General features: G+C 44.4%; 2 protein-coding genes across 3 annotated transcripts; one reads left to right on the top strand and one right to left on the bottom strand.

Moving 5' to 3' along the window:
* Positions 1 to 334: 334 nt before the first annotated feature.
* On the bottom strand, positions 335 to 6,712 carry LOC121561620 (sialoadhesin-like). The gene is made up of 8 exons (XM_041874168.2): positions 6,639 to 6,712; positions 5,375 to 5,776; positions 4,230 to 4,541; positions 3,766 to 4,029; positions 3,188 to 3,461; positions 2,603 to 2,702; positions 540 to 705; positions 335 to 390 (listed from the first exon to the last, which is right to left on the bottom strand). The coding sequence occupies exons 1-5, from the start codon at positions 6,691 to 6,693 to the stop codon at positions 3,343 to 3,345; spliced, it is 1,152 nt and encodes a 383-aa protein (XP_041730102.2). The 5' UTR covers positions 6,694 to 6,712; the 3' UTR covers positions 335 to 390; positions 540 to 705; positions 2,603 to 2,702; positions 3,188 to 3,342.
* Positions 6,713 to 11,190: 4,478 nt separating this feature from the next.
* LOC121561617 (NACHT, LRR and PYD domains-containing protein 12-like) lies at positions 11,191 to 19,123 on the top strand. Of its 2 annotated transcripts, XM_045216223.1 has the most exons (7): positions 11,191 to 11,281; positions 13,372 to 13,440; positions 13,632 to 13,682; positions 15,955 to 17,752; positions 17,896 to 17,982; positions 18,078 to 18,245; positions 18,527 to 19,123. In XM_045216223.1, exons 1-4 carry the CDS (start codon positions 11,230 to 11,232, stop codon positions 16,944 to 16,946), a joined length of 1,164 nt encoding a protein of 387 aa, XP_045072158.1. In that variant the 5' UTR covers positions 11,191 to 11,229; the 3' UTR covers positions 16,947 to 17,752; positions 17,896 to 17,982; positions 18,078 to 18,245; positions 18,527 to 19,123. The 2 variants fall into 2 exon arrangements, with proteins under 2 accessions (XP_045072158.1, XP_045072157.1); XM_045216222.1 differs by having other exon boundaries at positions 15,955 to 17,982.
* The last annotated feature ends 232 nt before the right edge of the window (positions 19,124 to 19,355 follow it).

Genomic DNA, 19,355 nt, shown 5'->3' with positions numbered 1-19,355 from the left:
ATCAAGTGAATATGATATCATTGTGCCATTATCTTCACCAGTCAAGCAGTAAGTGCATGCTGCATTTTGTCTTGTTATACACTGTAAGAGCTCTCTTACACTCCATGACATAGCTCTGGTCCAAGCCGTTATTGCTTACGATCTGGACCAGAGCTATCCATGACGTACCTCACTGAGACATTAACTCAGATGATCTCCAGGTAGATAGCTGTTTCAGTATTAGTGTCAGTGGAGGCAGGGCTTTGTCTCTCTCTTGTTCCTCGGTCCACCATGCCCCCTTGCCTCTCTCCTCCTCTTCTCTCCCCTCCTCGTCTCTCACCTCCTCTTCTCTCTCCCCCTCTCCTCTCGCCACCTCGTCTCTCCCCACCTCGCCTCCCCTATCGGATGTGTCTGGGACACAACATCATGTGGTTAATCACACCATTTCATTGGACATTTATGTTTCAATGGATAATAAAGCATTGTATTGTATTGTATTGTATTGTAACATACCCATTTACAAGCAAAATTATATTTTTGGTACAGAACAGCAGGTGTACCTGTTTGGTCCGGACAAAAAGAGGGGTGCTGTTCTGATAAACCAGCTGGTAGCTGCCATTGGTGTAGATGTTAGTGACCTCAGTGCAGTTGATGTAGAGGGGCATCCGATCCTGGTAGATCCCCATGTCCCCAGGATACATAGGAGGTCTACTGGTCAGCACACGACTTTAAGGAAAGAAGACAAAGACAAGAGTTTGGATTAGAGAGGACATCATAATGAAACATCTACTTTTAAGATTAAATATTTCTCCTCTTAGAACGGTTTTACATGTGAATGAATAGTTCCTCTTTGATAATTCTATTCAATGTTATCTTAAATGAAACAACATACAGTGGGGAAAAAAAGTATTTAGTCAGCCACCAATTGTGCAAGTTCTCCCACTTAAAAAGATGAGAGAGGCCTGTAATTTTCATCATAGGTACACGTCAACTATGACAGACAAATTGAGGAAAAAAAATCCAGAAAATCACATTGTAGGATTTTTAATGAATTTATTTGCAAATTATGGTGGAAAATAAGTATTTGGTCATCTACAAACAAGCAAGATTTCTGGCTCTCACAGACCTGTAACTTCTTCTTTAAGAGGCTCCTCTGTCCTCCACTCGTTACCTGTATTAATGGCACCTGTTTGAACTTGTTATCAGTATAAAAGACACCTGTCCACAACCTCAAACAGTCACACTCCCAACTCCACTATGGCCAAGACCAAAGAGCTGTCAAAGGACACCAGAAACAAAATTGTAGACCTGCACCAGGCTGGGAAGACTGAATCTGCAATAGGTAAGCAGCTTGGTTTGAAGAAATCAACTGTGGGAGCAATTATTATGAAATGGAAGACATACAAGACCACTGATAATCCCCCTCGATCTGGGGCTCCACGCAAGATCTCACCCCGTGGGGTCAAAATGATCACAAGAACGGTGAGCAAAAATCCCAGAACCACACGGGGGGACCTAGTGAATGACCTGCAGAGAGCTGGGACCAAAGTAACAAAGCCTACCATCAGTAACACACTACGCCGCCAGGGACTCAAATCCTGCAGTGCCAGACGTGTCCCCCTGCTTAAGCCAGTACATGTCCAGGCCCGTCTGAAGTTTGCTAGAGTGCATTTGGATGATCCAGAAGAGGATTGGGAGAATGTCATATGGTCAGATGAAACCAAAATATAACTTTTTGGTAAAAACTCAACTTGTCGTGTTTGGAGGACAAAGAATGCTGAGTTTCATCCAAAGAACACAATACCTACTGTGAAGCATGGGGGTGGAAACATAATGCTTTGGGGCTGTTTTTCTGCAAAGGGACCAGGACGACTGATCCGTGTAAAGGAAAGAATGAATGGGGCCATGTATCGGGAGATTTTGAGTGAAAACCTCCTTCCATCAGCAAGGGCATTGAAGATGAAACGTGGCTGGGTCTTTCAGCATGACAATGATCCCAAACACACCGCCCGGGCAACGAAGGAGTGGCTTCGTAAGAAGCATTTCAGGGTCCTGGAGTGGCCTAGCCAGTCTCCAGATCTCAACCCCATAGAAAATCTTTGGAGGGAGTTGAAAGTCTGTGTTGCCCAGCGACAGCCCCAAAACATCACTGCTCTAGAGGAGATCTGCATGGAGGAATGGGCTAAAATACCAGCAACAGTGTGTGAAAACCTTGTGAAGACTTACAGAAAACGTTTGACCTGTGTTATTGCCAACAAAGGGTATATAACAAAGTATTGAGAAACTTTTGTTATTGACCAAATACTTATTTTCCACCATAATTTGCAAATAAATTCATTAAAAATCCTACAATGTGATATTCTGGGTTTCTTTTTCTCATTTTGTCTGTCATAGTTGACGTGTACCTATGATGAAAATTACAGGCCTCTCTCATCTTTTTAAGTGGGAGAACTTGCACAATTGGTGGCTGACTAAATACTTTTTTTCCCCACTGTATGTTTGATGTACTAGTATATAATTTGGCGATTCCAAGTTTGTAAGCCACCTGAAGTAACTGAGGCACAATGTTGGCAGACGTTAGAGAAGACAGAGACAACTAAGTCTCAGAAAATGTGTTTCTTACTTTTCGGACCTCTTTCGACAGCAGAACAGGAGGAGTAGAGAGAGGAGGAAGGTGGCCAAAGAGATGCATACTGCAGGTATCACTTTCCACAGCAGAGAACCTGTCAGTCAACAACCAAAACAATGTAAAAACAAGAGAACACTTTTTTAGCTCTTCAACCTTCAACAGATTATTTTATTATCTTATATTATACTGTATTATTATATTATACTATTGGAACAGGTCAACCAACCAGTGACATTACAGGAACCATTCATGAATTCATCAAGAATCATCTGAAAGTATAGGCCTAAGTGACCTTGAATGATTCATGCTTAGTATTTCATCCTCATGTTTTATTCACAGTGCAGATGCTGCCTACAACACACGATGTATAATGTGTGTGCATCTCAATTGTATTTCCCTGTTTCCACATGTCCTCGATCCTCGCCTTCTTCTCAAAATGCATGGGAGGAGAAGGTCAGATGTTCCTTTCCTCTGACCTTCTCTTCCAATGCGTTTTGAGAAGGAAGCGAGGAGTCAAGGAAAAACAATTGACATGCACCCATGTATTTATCTTGTGTGGTGTGGTGCCCCGATGCTTACCGTCCTCTGCCTGAAGCAGTGTGTGGGAGTCGTTGCCCAGTGCATTAATGGCAAAGCAGACTACCATCAGTGGAGTGTCCATGTGGCCCCTCAGCATGGCTGTTAGTGTACCGTTCTCTGAGCCTACTGATGTGTTGTAACTGTATGGTGGAACACTACCGTTGACACTCCAGGTTACGGCAGGCCGGGGGTTGGAGTCCACAGAACAGCGACACAGAACCTCCAACCCTCTCCACAACACAGGAGGAGGAGAGATGGAGGATGACAGGCTTGTCTGGGGGATAGAAGAAGGGAGGGTGAGAGAGAGAGCGAGAGAGAGAGAGAGAGAGAGAGAGAGAGAGAGAGAGAGAGAGGCAGCATCATAGAAGGGTCAGGGATGTTAGAGTCCCTGGGACCTACTGTATAGGGGCCTTCCCTTAGAGGTTGTGACACCATAATTCAAGAACTTCTCAATTCAAATTATTGTTCTTGTATCACAATGTAAAGTGTACAACTGTACAAATAGCAGCAGTTTAAATCCATACCCAGGAATTGGAAGCAAAATAATCTATCAAACATTGACTCTACAGAATGCTTACATTGAATGTTTAAGGAAGTCGGTTTGGACTCTGCCTGTCCAATTAGGTTCTTTGCTGTGCAGCGGACCCTCAGGTCTCGGGTCACGTTGTACACCCTGACCATGTGTGTGCGCTGGTGAAGGTTTACAGTTAGCCCATGTTGGGTGTATGACCACCTGTACACGGACACAGGCGGGTCAGCTTTACAGGAGCAGGCCAGCAACACGTTCACCCCCTCCTGGACAGTCAAGGTATGGACCTGGACTGTGACATCTTTTGGAGGGACTGGAGGAGAGATACAATAGCAATCAAGGCCAGTATTCATAAAGCATCACCCCCAGCCTATATAATCTTATTCATTACAATCTATAAGTAAAAATTGATCCTAGATCAGCACTCTGAAACACTGTGAAAATGGGCCCTGGTTTCAATATCAATGGCTTAGCATTGCACACAATCGTAACTTTATATAGAAAAGTACATACATGTCACATGGAGCTCCTTTACGGTGTATACTCTTCTTTCTCCTGGATATACAGCCTCACACCTCATTCTGGGTTTGATGCGGTACGATGCGGTAAAGGTGAGAGAGGCCCGTAGTGTAGGCCTCTGGCCCTGGGTCTGGAGTACCTGCGGCTCCCCGTACTCGCTGTTGTTCTCCTGGGCTCCTCTCTCCCACCGCCACTGGAGGGTGGGGGCCTGGGAGGGACAGGAGTAACTGATGCTGCAGTTTAGTGAAACCACCTGTCCTTCTGCCGCTGCCCCCACACCGCTGATCACTGGGGGTTCTGGGGAGTCTGTCAGTGAGGGGGACAAAGAGAGATAAGAACTGACCTGATGAACATAGTCTAAATGAGGATAAAGTAAATATTTTGTTTGATTTAGTCCATTAGCATTAGGGATAATTCAACTCAGGTTGTGTAAAAATGGGTAGATTGGTGTATTAACATGAGCCATATAAAATAACTATCTTATATAACAACGAAAAGGATAGCAGTTACTTTATCTCTACTATATAATAAGAGATGAGACACAGAGATCCTGATAAATAACAATAGATACACTGAGGATACAAAACATTAAGAACCTGCTCTTTCATTACATAGACTGACCAGGTGAATCCAGGCGAAAGCTATGATCCCCTTATTGAAATCGCCTGTTAAATCCACTTCAATCAGTGTAGATGAAGGGGAGGAGACAGGTTAAAAAGTGATTTTTAGCCTTGAGACAATTGAGACATGGATCGTGTATGTGTACCATTCAGAGGGTGAATGGGCAAGACACAAGCTTTAAGTGCATTTGAACGGGGTATTGTAGTAGGTGCCAGGCGGTTTGTGTGAAGAACTGCAACGCTGCTGGGTTTTTCACACTCAACAGTTTCCCATGTGTGTCAAGAATGGTCCACCACCCAAAGTACATCCAGCCAACTTGATACAACTGTGGGAAGCATTGGAGTCAACATGGGCCAGCATCCCTGTGGAACGCTTTTGACACCTTGTAGAGTCCATGCCCCGACGAATTGAGACTGTTCTGAGGGCAAAAGGAAGGGTGCAACTCAATATTAGGAAGGTGTTCCAAATGTTTGGTACACTCAAGTGTATGTAGTTCTGTGAGATGGGATCCCTCTCACCTGACACAACGAGGCCGACACTCCTCGCCTCCCCCCAGTCTTTCTGTCCACGGCCCTTCAGCGCCAGCTCATAGACATAGGAGTCAGCCAGGTGGACCCTGTCAATCATTACAGAGCAGTCTCCATCGTCCGTGTTTCCCCATAAGGATGTCCGGCCCAGGAACTCCTTGCTGACTTTGAATTTGTCATCTGTACTGAAAGCTGTACTCCGCAGGGGGAAGATGTAACCTGTAGTCCTGTAGCGCAGCATCACGCCCACCTCACTTCCCTGCCTGCCCAGGACGGAGTGAGAGGCTGGAGGAGTGAAGGAGCAGGGGATGACCACGCAGGAGCCTGCCAAGGCAGGGACAAGGTTTGGGACAGAGGGCACGGGCGACACACCATGGGTGTCCCTCCACAAGCCTGTTGGGATGAGGTAGTAGAGAAGACATGAGCTATATCAAATGTTAAAGCCCTGTAGTGCAACAATGTGACTGTCTGGTAGATGTGAAGAAGATATTGTACAAGTAAAAATAGTAGCACCACACAATAACAGAACACAAGTAACACATAGCATCCAACAGATAACCACTCCTGGTTAAAACTACATCCTAAAGTAACGCTATGGAGGAAGAACATTGTGTTCACAGTACATTCAATTATCAATTAAATTAAATAAAATGCAAATTTGTTTTTAATTATAATTATAATTACTCTCTGTCCAGCTGTTTGTTGCCGGGCAGTCTGGCACAATGTGACATGGTGGGACATTTCACAATAGAGTTAAATTAAGAAAGGGGGAAGGGGCATGCTTTGCTTTGCTAGTATTATCATCCTACTGTACTAACATGGTCTCTGTGATTTACTGACTTATTTTCTCACCCCTTATATTGTCGAATACACAATTGCATCAATGAATGGATAGAATTGTACAGTAATCATTTCCCCTCTTTTTATAGTAGGCCTGTGCCTCAATGCATGGGGAAAACTGCTCTGCAGCTCAGTTTAAACATTTTCATTTTCGTCATATCTAAAAAATACATATTTGTGAAAATATCCCTCACTTTATGTTAAAATGCCATAAGACCAAACAGGATCACTGGTAAAATCTCAATGTTGCATTATATGTAATGTTACGTCAACGTAAGCAGGTGACCATTTTACAGTTAGTTGAGGAGTTGTTAAGATAACATTTTTGACTACCCCTATTATCCTAGTGATAAGGCGCTTCACATTTTAAAAACATGGCAGTTCGTTTTTAAATATAACATCATAAGCAACTCACCAAAGATCACAGTACACAGCAGGAGCATTCTGTCTAGACACATGACTAGAAGCATGCTCAACAGACACAGCAGAGGGAAGGATGGTGTGATGGAAGAAGAGGAGAGGAGGAAGTTGTTTTGGTTTCATAATGTCACGGTGACATGAATTTATTTTATGACCCCTAACGATTTCCCCAATAGTTTACAATACTATATAGTTAAGCTAACACATTTAAAATACATCTCATATAATATCGTAATTTGTAATGGCATTATTGTAATACATAGGCCTATAATGCAAACTGGCACACCACTTGCTATTGGCTAATGACACATTGTGTGTCTGCGCAGTGCAAGGTGAAAATACAGTAAATGATGATCCTACACTCGTATGAGAAGAATAACTGTTAATACAATCAGCCATTTTAAAAGATGCCCATAACCCCTGAGATGGAGGATTCCATTGCCTAAGTGACAGATAAAGGAAAGAGAGACATCAGCAGTTATCTGTGTGAGGAGATGCATGAGGACGTGTGTGACTCACACTCATGCTGTAAGCCACTTCCTCACACCACTAAATCTCTTCTCATTGACTTCGACTCATTTTTAGCTGTAGGCCGTTATATTCATGCAGGGAAAACAATCTTATATTGGCATAAATGGAGGTTGATAATGTAGATTGTAAAATTAAATACAAAGTTAATAATTAATAAGATAAATGAATAGTGTGACCTGAACTTTATCCATTGACGTTTCAGAAGTGGGCTACAGAAAATTATTTTGAACCTTCCAACAAAGTTCCTATTACTAGTTTTAAAGAAATGTACTGAATAATGTCAGTGCACAAGCCAGGACAAACAACATTGCATGGAATGTTTTTCATGTAAAGCTGTAGTTCTGAAAAGAACTATGAAAAACAATGTGTTGAGAGGTCAAGGTCAAGGTGAATAAAATGAATAAATGTCAGAAAGACTCTGCATGACTAAAGATCAAGAGGGAGAGGGTTCAACCCGTGTTAAAGATGCAAAATAGCAGTTACTTGGAGATAAAAAAAATAAATATATATATATATATATATATATATATATATATATATATATATACAGTGGGGAAAAAAGTATTTAGTCAGCCACCAATTGTGCAAGTTCTCCCACTTAAAAAGATGAGAGAGGCCTGTAATTTTCATCATAGTTACACGTCAACTATGACAGACAAAATGAGAAAAAAATCCAGAAAATCACATTGTATGATTTTTTATGAATTTATTTGCAAATTATGGTGGAAAATAAGTATTTGGTCAATAACAAAAGTTTCTCAATACTTTGTTATATACCCTTTGTTGGCAATGACACAGGTCAAACGTTTTCTGTAAGTCTTCACAAGGTTTTCACACACTGTTGCTGGTATTTTGGCCCATTCCTCCATGCAGATCTCCTCTAGAGCAGTGATGTTTTGGGGCTGTCGCTGGGCAACACAGACTTTCAACTCCCTCCAAAGATTTTCTATGGGGTTGAGATCTGGAGACTGGCTAGGCCACTCCAGGACCTTGAAATGCTTCTTACGAAGCCACTCCTTTGTTGCCCGGGCGGTGTGTTTGGGATCATTGTCATGCTGAAAGACCCAGCCACGTTTCATCTTCAATGCCCTTGCTGATGGAAGGAGGTTTTCACTCAAAATCTCACGATACATGGCCCCATTCATTCTTTCCTTTACACGGATCAGTCGTCCTGGTCCCTTTGCAGAAAAACAGCCCCAAAGCATGATGTTTCCACCCCCCCATGCTTCACAGTAGGTATGGTGTTCTTTGGATGCAACTCAGCATTCTTTGTCCTCCAAACACGACGAGTTGAGTTCTTACCAAAAAGTTATATTTTGGTTTCATCTGACCATATGACATTCTCCCAATCCTCTTCTGGATCATCCAAATGCACTCTAGCAAACTTCAGACGGGCCTGGACATGTACTGGCTTAAGCAGGGGGACATGTCTGGCACTGCAGAATTTGAGTCCCTGGCGGCGTAGTGTGTTACTGATGGTAGGCTTTGTTACTTTGGTCCCAGCTCTCTGCAGGTCATTCACTAGGTCCCCCCATGTGGTTCTGTGATTTTTGCTCACCGTTCTTGTGATCATTTTGACCCCACAGGGTGAGATCTTGCGTCTCCCAGATCGAGGGAGATTATCAGTGGTCTTGTATGTCTTCCATTTCCTAATAATTGCTCCCACAGTTGATTTCTTCAAACCAAGCTGCTTACCTATTGCAGATTCATTCTTCCCAGCCTGGTGCAGGTCTACAATTTTGTTTCTGGTGTCCTTTGACAGCTCTTTGGTCTTGGCCATAGTGGAGTTTGGAGTGTGACTGTTTGAGGTTGTGGACAGGTGTCTTTTATACTGATAACAAGTTCAAACAGGTGCCATTAATACAGGTAACGAGTGGAGGACAGAGGAGCCTCTTAAAGAAGAAGTTACAGGTCTGTGAGAGCCAGAAATCTTGCTTGTTTGTAGGTGACCAAATACTTATTTTCCACCATAATTTGCAAATAAATTCATAAAAAAATCCTACAATTAGATATTCTGGATTTTTTTTTCTCAATTTGTCTGTCATAGTTGACGTGTACCTATGATGAAAATTACAGGTCTCTCTCATCTTTTTAAGTGGGAGAACTTGCACAATTGGTGGCTGACTAAATACTTTTTTTCCCCACTGTATATATATATATATATATATATATATATATATATAAATAAATCAATTCAAGATTCTAATACAGGAGCAAAAACTGTTCAATGTTGTATTGGAAAGGTAAACAGCAGACAGACTGCAAACAAAACAAAAATAAAGGAAAATATTACTATTTTATTTGTTTATCTTTATTGTGCATATAGAGTGAGATTGTAGACTGGAGCACATGGTATCACTCTAAGCACAATACAATACGTTTTGGGAAAGGGGCCAAAATCAGAGGAGGTTTTCACAATCACAAAGTTGACTCATGGATATTCAGTATATCCCTTATATTCTACATATGAATTTACCTTGGTACCTATGGTTTGTTGTTACTGTACTTTTCAGTGTTCTGTGTGCTGTTGTCTCAGCTTACCCATATGGAAAAGAATCATGAAGATCAAATAAGACTCTTGTACTCCCGAGTGGCGCACTAGAGATCCTGGTTCGAATACAGGCTCTGTCGTAGCCGGCCGTGACCGGGAGACCCATGGGGCGGCGCATAATTGGCCCAGCGTCGTCCAGGGTAGGGGAGGGAATGGCCGGCAGAGATGTAGCTCAGTTGGTAGAGCATGGCGTTTGCAACACCAGGGTTGTGGGTTCGTTTCCCACGGTGGGCAGTATGAAAAAAATAAAAATAATGTATGCACTCACTAACTGTAAGTCGCTATGGATAAGAGCATCTGTTAAATGACTAAAATGTAAATGTATGGCAGAAGAAGATTATTTGTAAAAAGAAATATAAAAAAAATCCATAAAGTAATCTAATAAGGATCTGGTAAGATTTTGTATGTTTTGCCTTATATGTCAGTGGTGTATATGTGTTGGCTTAAAGTATATGTCTTATATGACAAACACTATTAAAATCATGATTTCGGTGAATTTCCTACAAAGTATATGAATTATATGAGTCATTTATTAATATTATAAGAAAGAGTATATTCTGGGAAACATATAAAAAACCATGACAAATACTATAAGAAAAATACAATATTTGTATATACATTTTCATTTAAAGGCTGGGCAGCACCTCCTACTGGACAGTTGATTTTTCTTCAACTATGCCTTTTGTTCTTCCATTGATGGTTTTCACCATGCCTATCCCTGCTTAGCTTAGATATTTGTCACTGACTACTACCAATGTGCTATCGTGAGAATGATTGTTGAGAGACTTAATAACTAAATAGATTCACTGCTGCTTTCAGTCATTCCTCCTCCTCCTCCTCCTCCTCCCCTCTTAATCTCCTCCTACCCCTCCTCTCCTCCTGTCCACTTCCTCCTCCTCCCCCTCCTCCTGTTCGCCTCCTCCTCCTCCTCTCCCCTGTCCTCCTCCCCTCTCCTGTCTTCCTCCTCTCCTCCTCCTCCTCCTCCTCTCCTCTCTTCCTCTCCTCCTGCATGTGTGAATGATGTCAGGCAGTGGTATACAAGTGCTTTGACATGTGTCTCCCATGTATGTGAGACCTTAGAAGGCTTAGCTTACACGTCTCTTCTATGTTTTTTATATAATACATGCATCATTTCTGTTGTCTAAATGCAAACCACCCGTATAAGTCAGATATTACAAGAATCTTCTATGAATCATGTAAGTGTATTTGCTGCCATACGTGTTACATACAAGTTCCAGGTAGAACTTATAAGAATCTTGTTAAATGCTTCTATATCGTTTCCATATGGGTAGTGTTATCATAGCCTTGAGAAGCAGTCTATTTGACCCAATAATAAAGTGATAAAACAGGTTCCTAGACACATGATTGAACTGTGGACTATGGACTCCCTGAGCTGCTCTGTTATCGTAGTTCTGAGCATGTCACTCCCATTCCTGCCATCCAACAGGTAAGATAGAGTATCCATACAATCCCTGCATACAGTCAACAATATTTGGTCAAAAGAATGTGCAAGATTGAAGGTTGCAGTAGTGAATGTAAGAATATCTTCTGTTCAGGTAAGGGTTCTTACGTAATGCTTGAAGAGTGTTTGTACCAAGTCTCTTGCTGTTTTTTGTACCTCACGTTTTTTTGGCTTTGTATACTGGTGTGGATGTTTTGTCCTACAAAGTCAATAACCAACTTTTTTGTTATGCAATTAGAATGTACTGTATAAGGATCCATATAAACTCTGAATTCTCTCTCACTTGGGATTATTTTCATATAGGATGTGCTGTAGCGCTAACTAGCTGGTCTTCTTCAATGATTGTATACAGTATATGAATGGACAAAACAATCGATCACATGACACCATTCATTCCTATGTGAAGACTCAATAGCACATTGAAGCCAAATGAAGTAGGTTAGGATGGAGTCTCATGGAGACATAACATGCGCAGTTTGAGCTACTCCAGGAAGTGATGTTGCAAGCTAGGTCACTGCTTCCCCGTCTCATAGAATAACTTAAGTTTAAGGCCGACCGGGTACTGCAGGCTGCCATTAGCAACTTCTTCTGTGTGCGTAAAAAAAAAAAAAATCTGTTCAAGGACATACATCTGGTGTATTAGATGCAATTATTGATACCATGATGGTCTTTAAAACATTTATACAAAGATTGTCATTTTTCCATTCACTATAGCTGGGGATCCTGTTTTCTGCAACCAATGCCTGCAGTATCGCTGTCAACCTAATGAATGGTGCAATATACAGTAAATAAATGCAATTCATAATCATCATTAATTCATAACCATATACTAACATATCTGCAGCCCAGCAGCTCCTGCGCTCCCAGCGGGATGTGCTCCTGGAGTGGACCCATGTCCACCCGGCCCCCCTACTACGCTGGCTATGTGACGCCGGGGTACTTTCCCACGCCCCATATTGGCAGTGTGAGCCAAACCTGATGCTGAAAAACGGGCAAATTCATGAATTTATTGTGACTGAATGCGAAGTGAAAGAGCTGATAAAGAAGAAATATGTCACATTGACTTTGTCACGATCGCTTACAGACAGGACGGACCAAGGCGCAGCGTGATATGCGTACATGTTTATTAAATATCAAACACAACGACAAAATAACAAACTAAACGAAACGTGACAGGTCCAAACCAATCCCAGCTAGGAGAGATTAAACAGGTCCAAACCAACCTCTGCTAGGAGAGATTAAGTCCAAGGCAGCACAACACAACATACCTTAACACGGAACAAGATCCCACAACCCACTAGTGCCAATAGGCTGCCAAAGTATGGTCCCCAATCAGAGACAACGAGCTACAGCTGCCTCTGATTGGGAACCACACCGGCCAACATAGATCTACACATAATAGAAAATACACACCCTGACTCAACAAATACGAGTCCCCAGAGTCAGGGCGTGACAGACTTATTGAACGTTATGTGGAAATGATTAACAGAGTCAATTCAGGCTTGTAATATTCACCTGAATTGCGATTCACTGGACTGTGGCAAATCCTCTAATGTCTTGCCAAGGTCTTAACTACTGCAGATTGGACTGGCAAGCGGTTTGCATACATGCTTATCCTTGAACAGCGATAGAAAAGTAATTCATTTTAGCCTGCATATAGTAGTCAATAAAATACTCTGTCAATGTGATAAAACATTCTGTTGAGTTTCCATCTGAGATTTACCCTGGTGTTTTACCCAAAAGGCTAAAATGTTCTGTTTCCATCTACGCAGACCGGCACCCGTGTTTCACTGGGCCATGGCTCTGGCGGACATGCTCTGACTTGGGGCCAATGTCAGAACACTGGTACTTTTCAGCTCGCATTTACATAACAATTGCTAACTGTGAACTTTAACTTCTTCTCACAAAGCAACTGTCTTGATGATGCAGAGGTTGTTGATTCTGCTCGCCCCAAGTCTTTAGAGTCACACTCCTGATGGAAACACAATTACACTCGAGCTTACATTAACATAAAACACTGGCGACACACTGGTGTGCGGTAAGTCTTAGGTGGAAGTGCAGATAGTGTCAAATACCTTTCCCTGTAGTCCATTATCAACAAAGTCTGGGACAACATCTCACCTGATGCCTAGTTATGTTTTTCTAGTTTGCATCTATGCATTTTTTTCTCTCTCATCTCTATAGAGAAGAAGCCAAAAAGCCCAATTTCAAAACTGTTCAAAGGCAAATTCACTGTGACCACTGAGGTCAAAGGTAATGAATTCCATTATCATCCATCATCAATATTAAAGATATGAATCAATTATCACTAACATGCTTTCTAGTGTGCCCAACTGACACATCAGTAATATCACACAATTAAATGTATTCAATCCCCAGGTGGGAAAAATGTATCTTTCAAATGTGTCAAATGTATAATTCAAATTGTTGTCTTGATAATTTAGTTGAGGAAGAGTTGAAGCCTCAGCGGAGTGTAAAATCTTCTCATCTCAGAGGTAGGTTGATAACGTTTGTCACGATCGTCTACAAGAGAGGACCAATGTGCAGCGTTGAAGGTGAACATAATATATATTTATTAACTGATCACACGATCAAAACAATAACCAACGATGCGTGACGTCTAAGGTTACAACACGAACAAACCTTAACGGAACAAGAAACCACAACACAAAGTGAAAAGACCGATAGTTAAATATGGCTCCCAATCAGAGACAACCAGCTGACACTCGTTGCCTCTGATTGGGAGTCACTCAGGCCCACATAGATATACAAACATAGACTTACATACCCTGGCTCAACATAACATAGTCCCCAGAGCCAGGGCGTGACAGTACCCCCCCCTAAAGGCGCGGACTCCGACCGCGCCAACTAAATACCACAGGGGAGGGACCGGGTGGGCACTCCGCCTTGGCGGCGGATCCGGCTCCGGGCCTGATCCCCACTCCCTCTCCAACCCCCTAAAGTACCCCTGGTCCGGTCTGGCCCCGCTGGCCGGAGCTGGACAGCACACTGATGGAGCGGATTGCTCTAGCTCCGGCGTAACGCATCTGACCGGTGCCGGCCCAGGCACCAGTGGAATAGGCACGGGCCGTGCCGGACTGACGACGCCCACCACTGGCTTGGTGTGGAGAACAGGCACGGGCCGTGCTGGACTGACGAAGCGCACCCCTGACTTGGTGCGGGGAGCTTGGATGGGCCGAACTGGGCTGGCGACGCGCACCACAGACTTGGTGCGGAGAGCAGGAACGGGCCGGACAGGGCTGACGAAACGCACCACAGACTTGGTGCGGAGAGCAGGCACGGGCCGTGCCGGACTGACGACGCACCCCACTGGCTTGGTGCGGGGAGCTTGGATGGGCCGGACTGGGCTGGCGACGCGCACCACAGACTTGGTGCGGAGAGCAGGAACGGGCCGGGCTGGGCTGTCGACGCACACCGTAGGCTTGGTGCGTGGAGTAGGAACGGGCCGAACCGGGCTGACGATGCGCACCCCTGACTTGGTGCGGGGAGCAGGAATAGACCGGACCGTACTGGGGACACACACCACTGGCCCTACACCGGGATCTGGAACGGGCCGGACCGGACTGGCAACACACGCCAGTACCTCTCGCCGTGCCTCTACATCCACCATCCCCTCTTCAACCAGTGGCCCCCGTAACCTGGCGGCCTCCTCTGGCAACCCACTGGACCGCTCTATCGCGGCCTCCTGCTGGTCCGACGTCGTGAGCCCCCCCCTAAAAAATTTCTGGGAGTCTCTCTTCCCCGTGGGCCAGGCCTCGATAATTCTCGCCCACCTCTCGCTCCTCTGCTTCCAATCTCCGTCATTCAGCTCCTCATTCGGCTTGACCCAGTCGAAGCTCTGCCTCCACTGTTGCCAAGTCCACCTACTCTGCTCCTCACTAGGCTGCTTGGTCCAGTTCTGGTGGTTTCTTCTGTCACGATCGTCTACGAGAGAGGACCAATGCGCAGCGTTGAAGGTGAACATAATATATATTTATTAACTGATCACACGATCAAAACAATAACCAACGATGCGTGACGTCTAAGGTTACAACACAAACAAACCTTAACGGAACAAGAAACCACAACACAAAGTGAAAAGACCGATAGTTAAATATGGCTCCCAATCAGAGACAACCAGCTGACACTCGTTGCCTCTGATTGGGAGTCACTCAGGCCCACATAGATATACAAACATAGACTTACATACCCTGGCTCAACATAACATAGTCCCCAGAGCCAGGGCGTGACAACGTTAAGAGTTGGACCAAACTGTGTAGCACTGAACTTGAATTAATTGTTGAATCAATATTTGATGATAACGACATTATGATTCACAAATTACAGCAACATTTGCCCTAGATATGACTTGAGTATCTTATTGTAATGTGTTAGGTATGAATGTCCATGTTGCGTGTAATTTACTTGCCTCTCTTTTATTGCAGTTCCCCTTTCAGCTCACAAAAATACCCGTTGCCTCTGATTGGAAGTCACTCAGGCCGACATAGATATACAAACATAGACTTACATACCCTGGCTCAACATAACATAGTCCCCAGAGCCAGGGCGTGACAACGTTAAGAGTTGGGCCAAACTGTGTAGCACTGAACTTGAATTAATTGTTGAATCAATATTTGATTACAAAGACATTATGATACACAAATTGCAGCAACATTTCCCCTAGATATGACTTGAGTATCTTATTGTAATGTGTTAGGTATGTATGTCCATGTTGCGTGTAATTTACTTGCCTCTCTTTTATTGCAGTTCCCCTTTCAGCTCACAAAAATACCCTTCTGGAACGTACAGAACGACTTACATCTTACGCAGAAGGGGGAGGGCAGGCCTCCAACTCTGCTTCTCACATTGAGATCCGATACACTGATCTCTTCGTGACCGAGGACAACGAGTCATTTGACAGCAGCCAGCATGAGTACTTCACCTTGGCCAGTCGACGGGCACGCATCTACGCCCACCAGGCCTGCCAACGCATCTGCCCTCGCCACCTCCTGAGCCCCCAAGGCACCACAGGGCGCCCCGAAACGGTAAAGTTGAAGGGCATCGCTGGCATCGGCAAGAGCGTGGCAGTGCAGAGGCTGGTCTATGAGTGGGCGCTGGGGAAGCACATGCGTGAGTTCACCTGTGTGTTCGACCTCCGCTTCCGCAAGCTGAACCTGATCAAAGCCCCTCTGAGCTTACTGGACCTGCTTGGATACCGCTTCCGCTACTTTAAGACGGTTCTGCCAGAGCTTCTGGCCTCGCCAGGTTCCTTGCTTTTCATTCTGGATGGGCTGGACGAGTTTAAATACCAACTGGACTGGAACGCTCCTGACAGGGACATCAGCGTGGACTCCAAGGTGCCCGTATCAGAGCTGATAATGACGTTGATCAAGGGGAGTCTACTCCCAGAATCCTCCGTCATCCTGACATCCAGGCCTTCCACGGACGCTCCTAAGCGGTTCTTCCAGCGTTGCTGCGTGGTCCTGGGCTTCGAGGAGGACCAGGTGAAGGAGTACACCTTCAAGTTCTACAAGGACCCCAAGGTGTCTGAGAAGGTGTACAACTACATCCTGGACAATGACAACCTCTTTGTGCTCTCCTTCATCCCTCTCTATTGCTATATCATCTGCACCGCCTTGGCCGAGTTCTTCTCCAGTCAGGAAGATGGTGACTCGCGGTCTCTAGAGTTGAACCACCTAGGACAGTCAGCGAGGTTTACTACTGCTACCTGTTTACAGCCATCAAGCACCATGCGCTGAAAGGGAAGACGGAGAGGAACACCCCCAGATCGGAGGTACTTTCTCTAGTTAGGCAGCAGCTGACAAACCTGGGGAGATTAGCTTACGAAAACCTTCTAAAGAGTAAGATCATGTTCGACATACAGGTCCTGGAACGTTATGGTCTCACGCCACGTTAGTCAGATCCTGGTGCCTCTGAACGAGGAGAGGGTGGAGATGTTTTCCTTCTTCCACTTGACCGTCCAGGAGCATCTGGCCGCCCTGTACTGTGCGATCAACCTCTCAAAGCAGGGACACATCATCCAGGCTCTGGACTTCTGGTGCTTTGGTGAGATCCCCCCACCTTCCACCTCCCCAACTCCCCTACTGAGCCAAGACCTCCACCTGGACCAGACTAGGGTGGAGAACCTGCAGATGTTCACTCGCTTCTTCATGGGGCTTCTCCGGACCAGGCTGGGGGGCAGTTGGGTGGGCTGGTGCTGGCCCCTCTGGAGGTGGGCATGGAGGGGGAGGATATCCCCGCCAGGCTGGGTATCTGGTTCCAGAACCAGTTTAAGGGTAGGCAGCTAGCCAACCAGACGGCGCTGAACCTGCTCCACTGTCTGATGGAGCTGCACATGAAGGAAGTCACCAGCAGGGCGGCACCAGAGATCCGGAGTCTGAACCTGTTCAAGATGAAGCTGAGCGTGGTGGACTGTGCAGCGTTACACTACGTGTTGCAGTTCTCCCCAACATAGGCTTGTGGAGCTCAACCTGGGATACTCCAACATCGGAAACAGAGGTCTTAGCAGGCTAGTTCCAATATTGCACCGCTGTGAATCTCTTTAGTGAGTATTCATAGCATTTTTCTTGTGGGACACAGCTCTGCACCACCTGTTGCAAATGTTTGATCATTCACAGGGACTAGCTGAGGAGAAGTATAGCAATTAACTCATTAATGTAGGTAACTATAATTTGTATTTTTTCTCAGTCTACGGTATAACTGTCTAGAAAGGGAGGCAGCCATCCTGCAATCTGCAGTGTTGAAATCAAAAGACTGTCAGGTGAAGAAGCTGTTGTAAGTGACTCTGAAAATAACATAAATGCATCTCTAACACTGTTTCATAGTGCCTCTTTCTCACACTAAACTCTTGATTCCTCTACTTTGTACAGTATGTGTGGTAACAACTTGGGTCCGGAAGGGGTTCTGGAGCTGTGGAATGCCCTGGAGCAGAACACTACACTGGAGGAACTCTAATTGGACATCACTGGCATCACAGAGAGAGGAACAGAGAACATTGTCAACTGCCTCAGCAAGAACACCTCTCTGACAACGCTGACGTAAGAGAAAGACGAGAGGGAGATGTATTATCTTTTTTGAATTATTTATTTTATCTGACTTAGTATTACCGCATTGTTGAGGAAAAGCTTGCAAGTAAGCATTTCACTGTACTGTTTACATCTGCTGTATACTGTGCACGTGACAAATTCACTTTGATCTGATGTTGACAGTTTTCTCTGAAGTTACAATGGGCGTTGACATACTGCCATCTAGTGTATTTCACAGTTGTTGCTATGATAATATCCTGTCTGACCTGTTATTATTATTTTCTCCTTCCCAGCATCGTGGGAAATGACATTGGGGAGGTGGGGAAGAGGAGGCTGAGGGAGCTGGAGCATCGACGGCCGGGGCTCCGGATCATTGGGAACTTTGTGGACGACCTAGGACTGCTAAAGGCCTACCTGGATTGGGTAGAGGAGATACGGGATGACCGGGACCAGATGGACTCAGTGAAGAACGCAGATGCCCTACAGTCCGTCTTGAAGGGGCTGAGGGTGGGAGCAGGTGGGGAGAATGGGGAGGGAGGGGAAGGAGAGAACACAGGAACTGGAGACCAAGATCCTGGAGCTTTTGAACACCCCCACTCACCTGGCTGGAGTGAGATGACTTCACGTACCCTTTTGGTCCATGAGAAGCATAGGTTATCCACAAACTGAGATGGCTGATCAAGTCTAAATGGGGTGTGGAGATGGAGCTGGGAGTTGTAGAAATTACAGCCAATCATAATGTAGATATTCAGAATCTCTGTTAAAAAGTAGTAGATTCATTATAATCACAGTTAATTTCATTGAGAATCTCAGTTGATATAATGTTACTACCATTTGTTCACTTGCTTCTGTATTTTCAGAATAAATGTCACAAGTGACACTGACTCTTACTAAACTAGACTGCCATTCTTTTTACACTGAACAAAAATATAAACGCAACATGTAAAGTGTACATTTTCCATAGGCACTAAAAGCTTATTTCGCTCAAATTCTGTGCACAAATTTGTTTACATCCCTGTTAGTGAGCGTTTCTCTTCAGATAGTCCTCCCAGGTTTTATATACATACACCTTGCTAAAAGGCGACTTTAAAATGTGCAGTTTTGTCTTTCATTTGACTGATT

The sequence above is a fragment of the Coregonus clupeaformis genome, unplaced genomic scaffold (assembly GCF_020615455.1).
Source record: "Coregonus clupeaformis isolate EN_2021a unplaced genomic scaffold, ASM2061545v1 scaf0640, whole genome shotgun sequence".
In the NCBI taxonomy this organism is placed as follows: domain Eukaryota; kingdom Metazoa; phylum Chordata; class Actinopteri; order Salmoniformes; family Salmonidae; genus Coregonus; species Coregonus clupeaformis.
The sequence above is the reverse complement of the archived record's forward strand: the minus strand, read 5'-3'. Positions and strand labels throughout refer to the sequence as shown.

Excerpts from the sequence above, each read along its gene's own strand:
- LOC121561620 (XM_041874168.2), bottom strand. The coding sequence starts at position 6,693 with ATGCTTCTAGTCATGTGTCTAGACAGAATGCTCCTGCTGTGTACTGTG. Across the intron at positions 5,777-6,638 it reads GCTGTGTACTGTGATCTTTG|GCTTGTGGAGGGACACCCAT; the intron begins GTGAGTTGCTTA and ends TCATCCCAACAG. Across the intron at positions 4,030-4,229 it reads AAAGGAGCTCCATGTGACAT|TCCCTCCAAAAGATGTCACA; the intron begins GTATGTACTTTT and ends TCTCTCCTCCAG.
- LOC121561617 (XM_045216223.1), top strand. The coding sequence starts at position 11,230 with ATGTGCAAGATTGAAGGTTGCAGTAGTGAATGTAAGAATATCTTCTGT. Across the intron at positions 11,282-13,371 it reads TAAGAATATCTTCTGTTCAG|AGAAGAAGCCAAAAAGCCCA; the intron begins GTAAGGGTTCTT and ends TCATCTCTATAG. Across the intron at positions 13,441-13,631 it reads TGTGACCACTGAGGTCAAAG|TTGAGGAAGAGTTGAAGCCT; the intron begins GTAATGAATTCC and ends TTGATAATTTAG.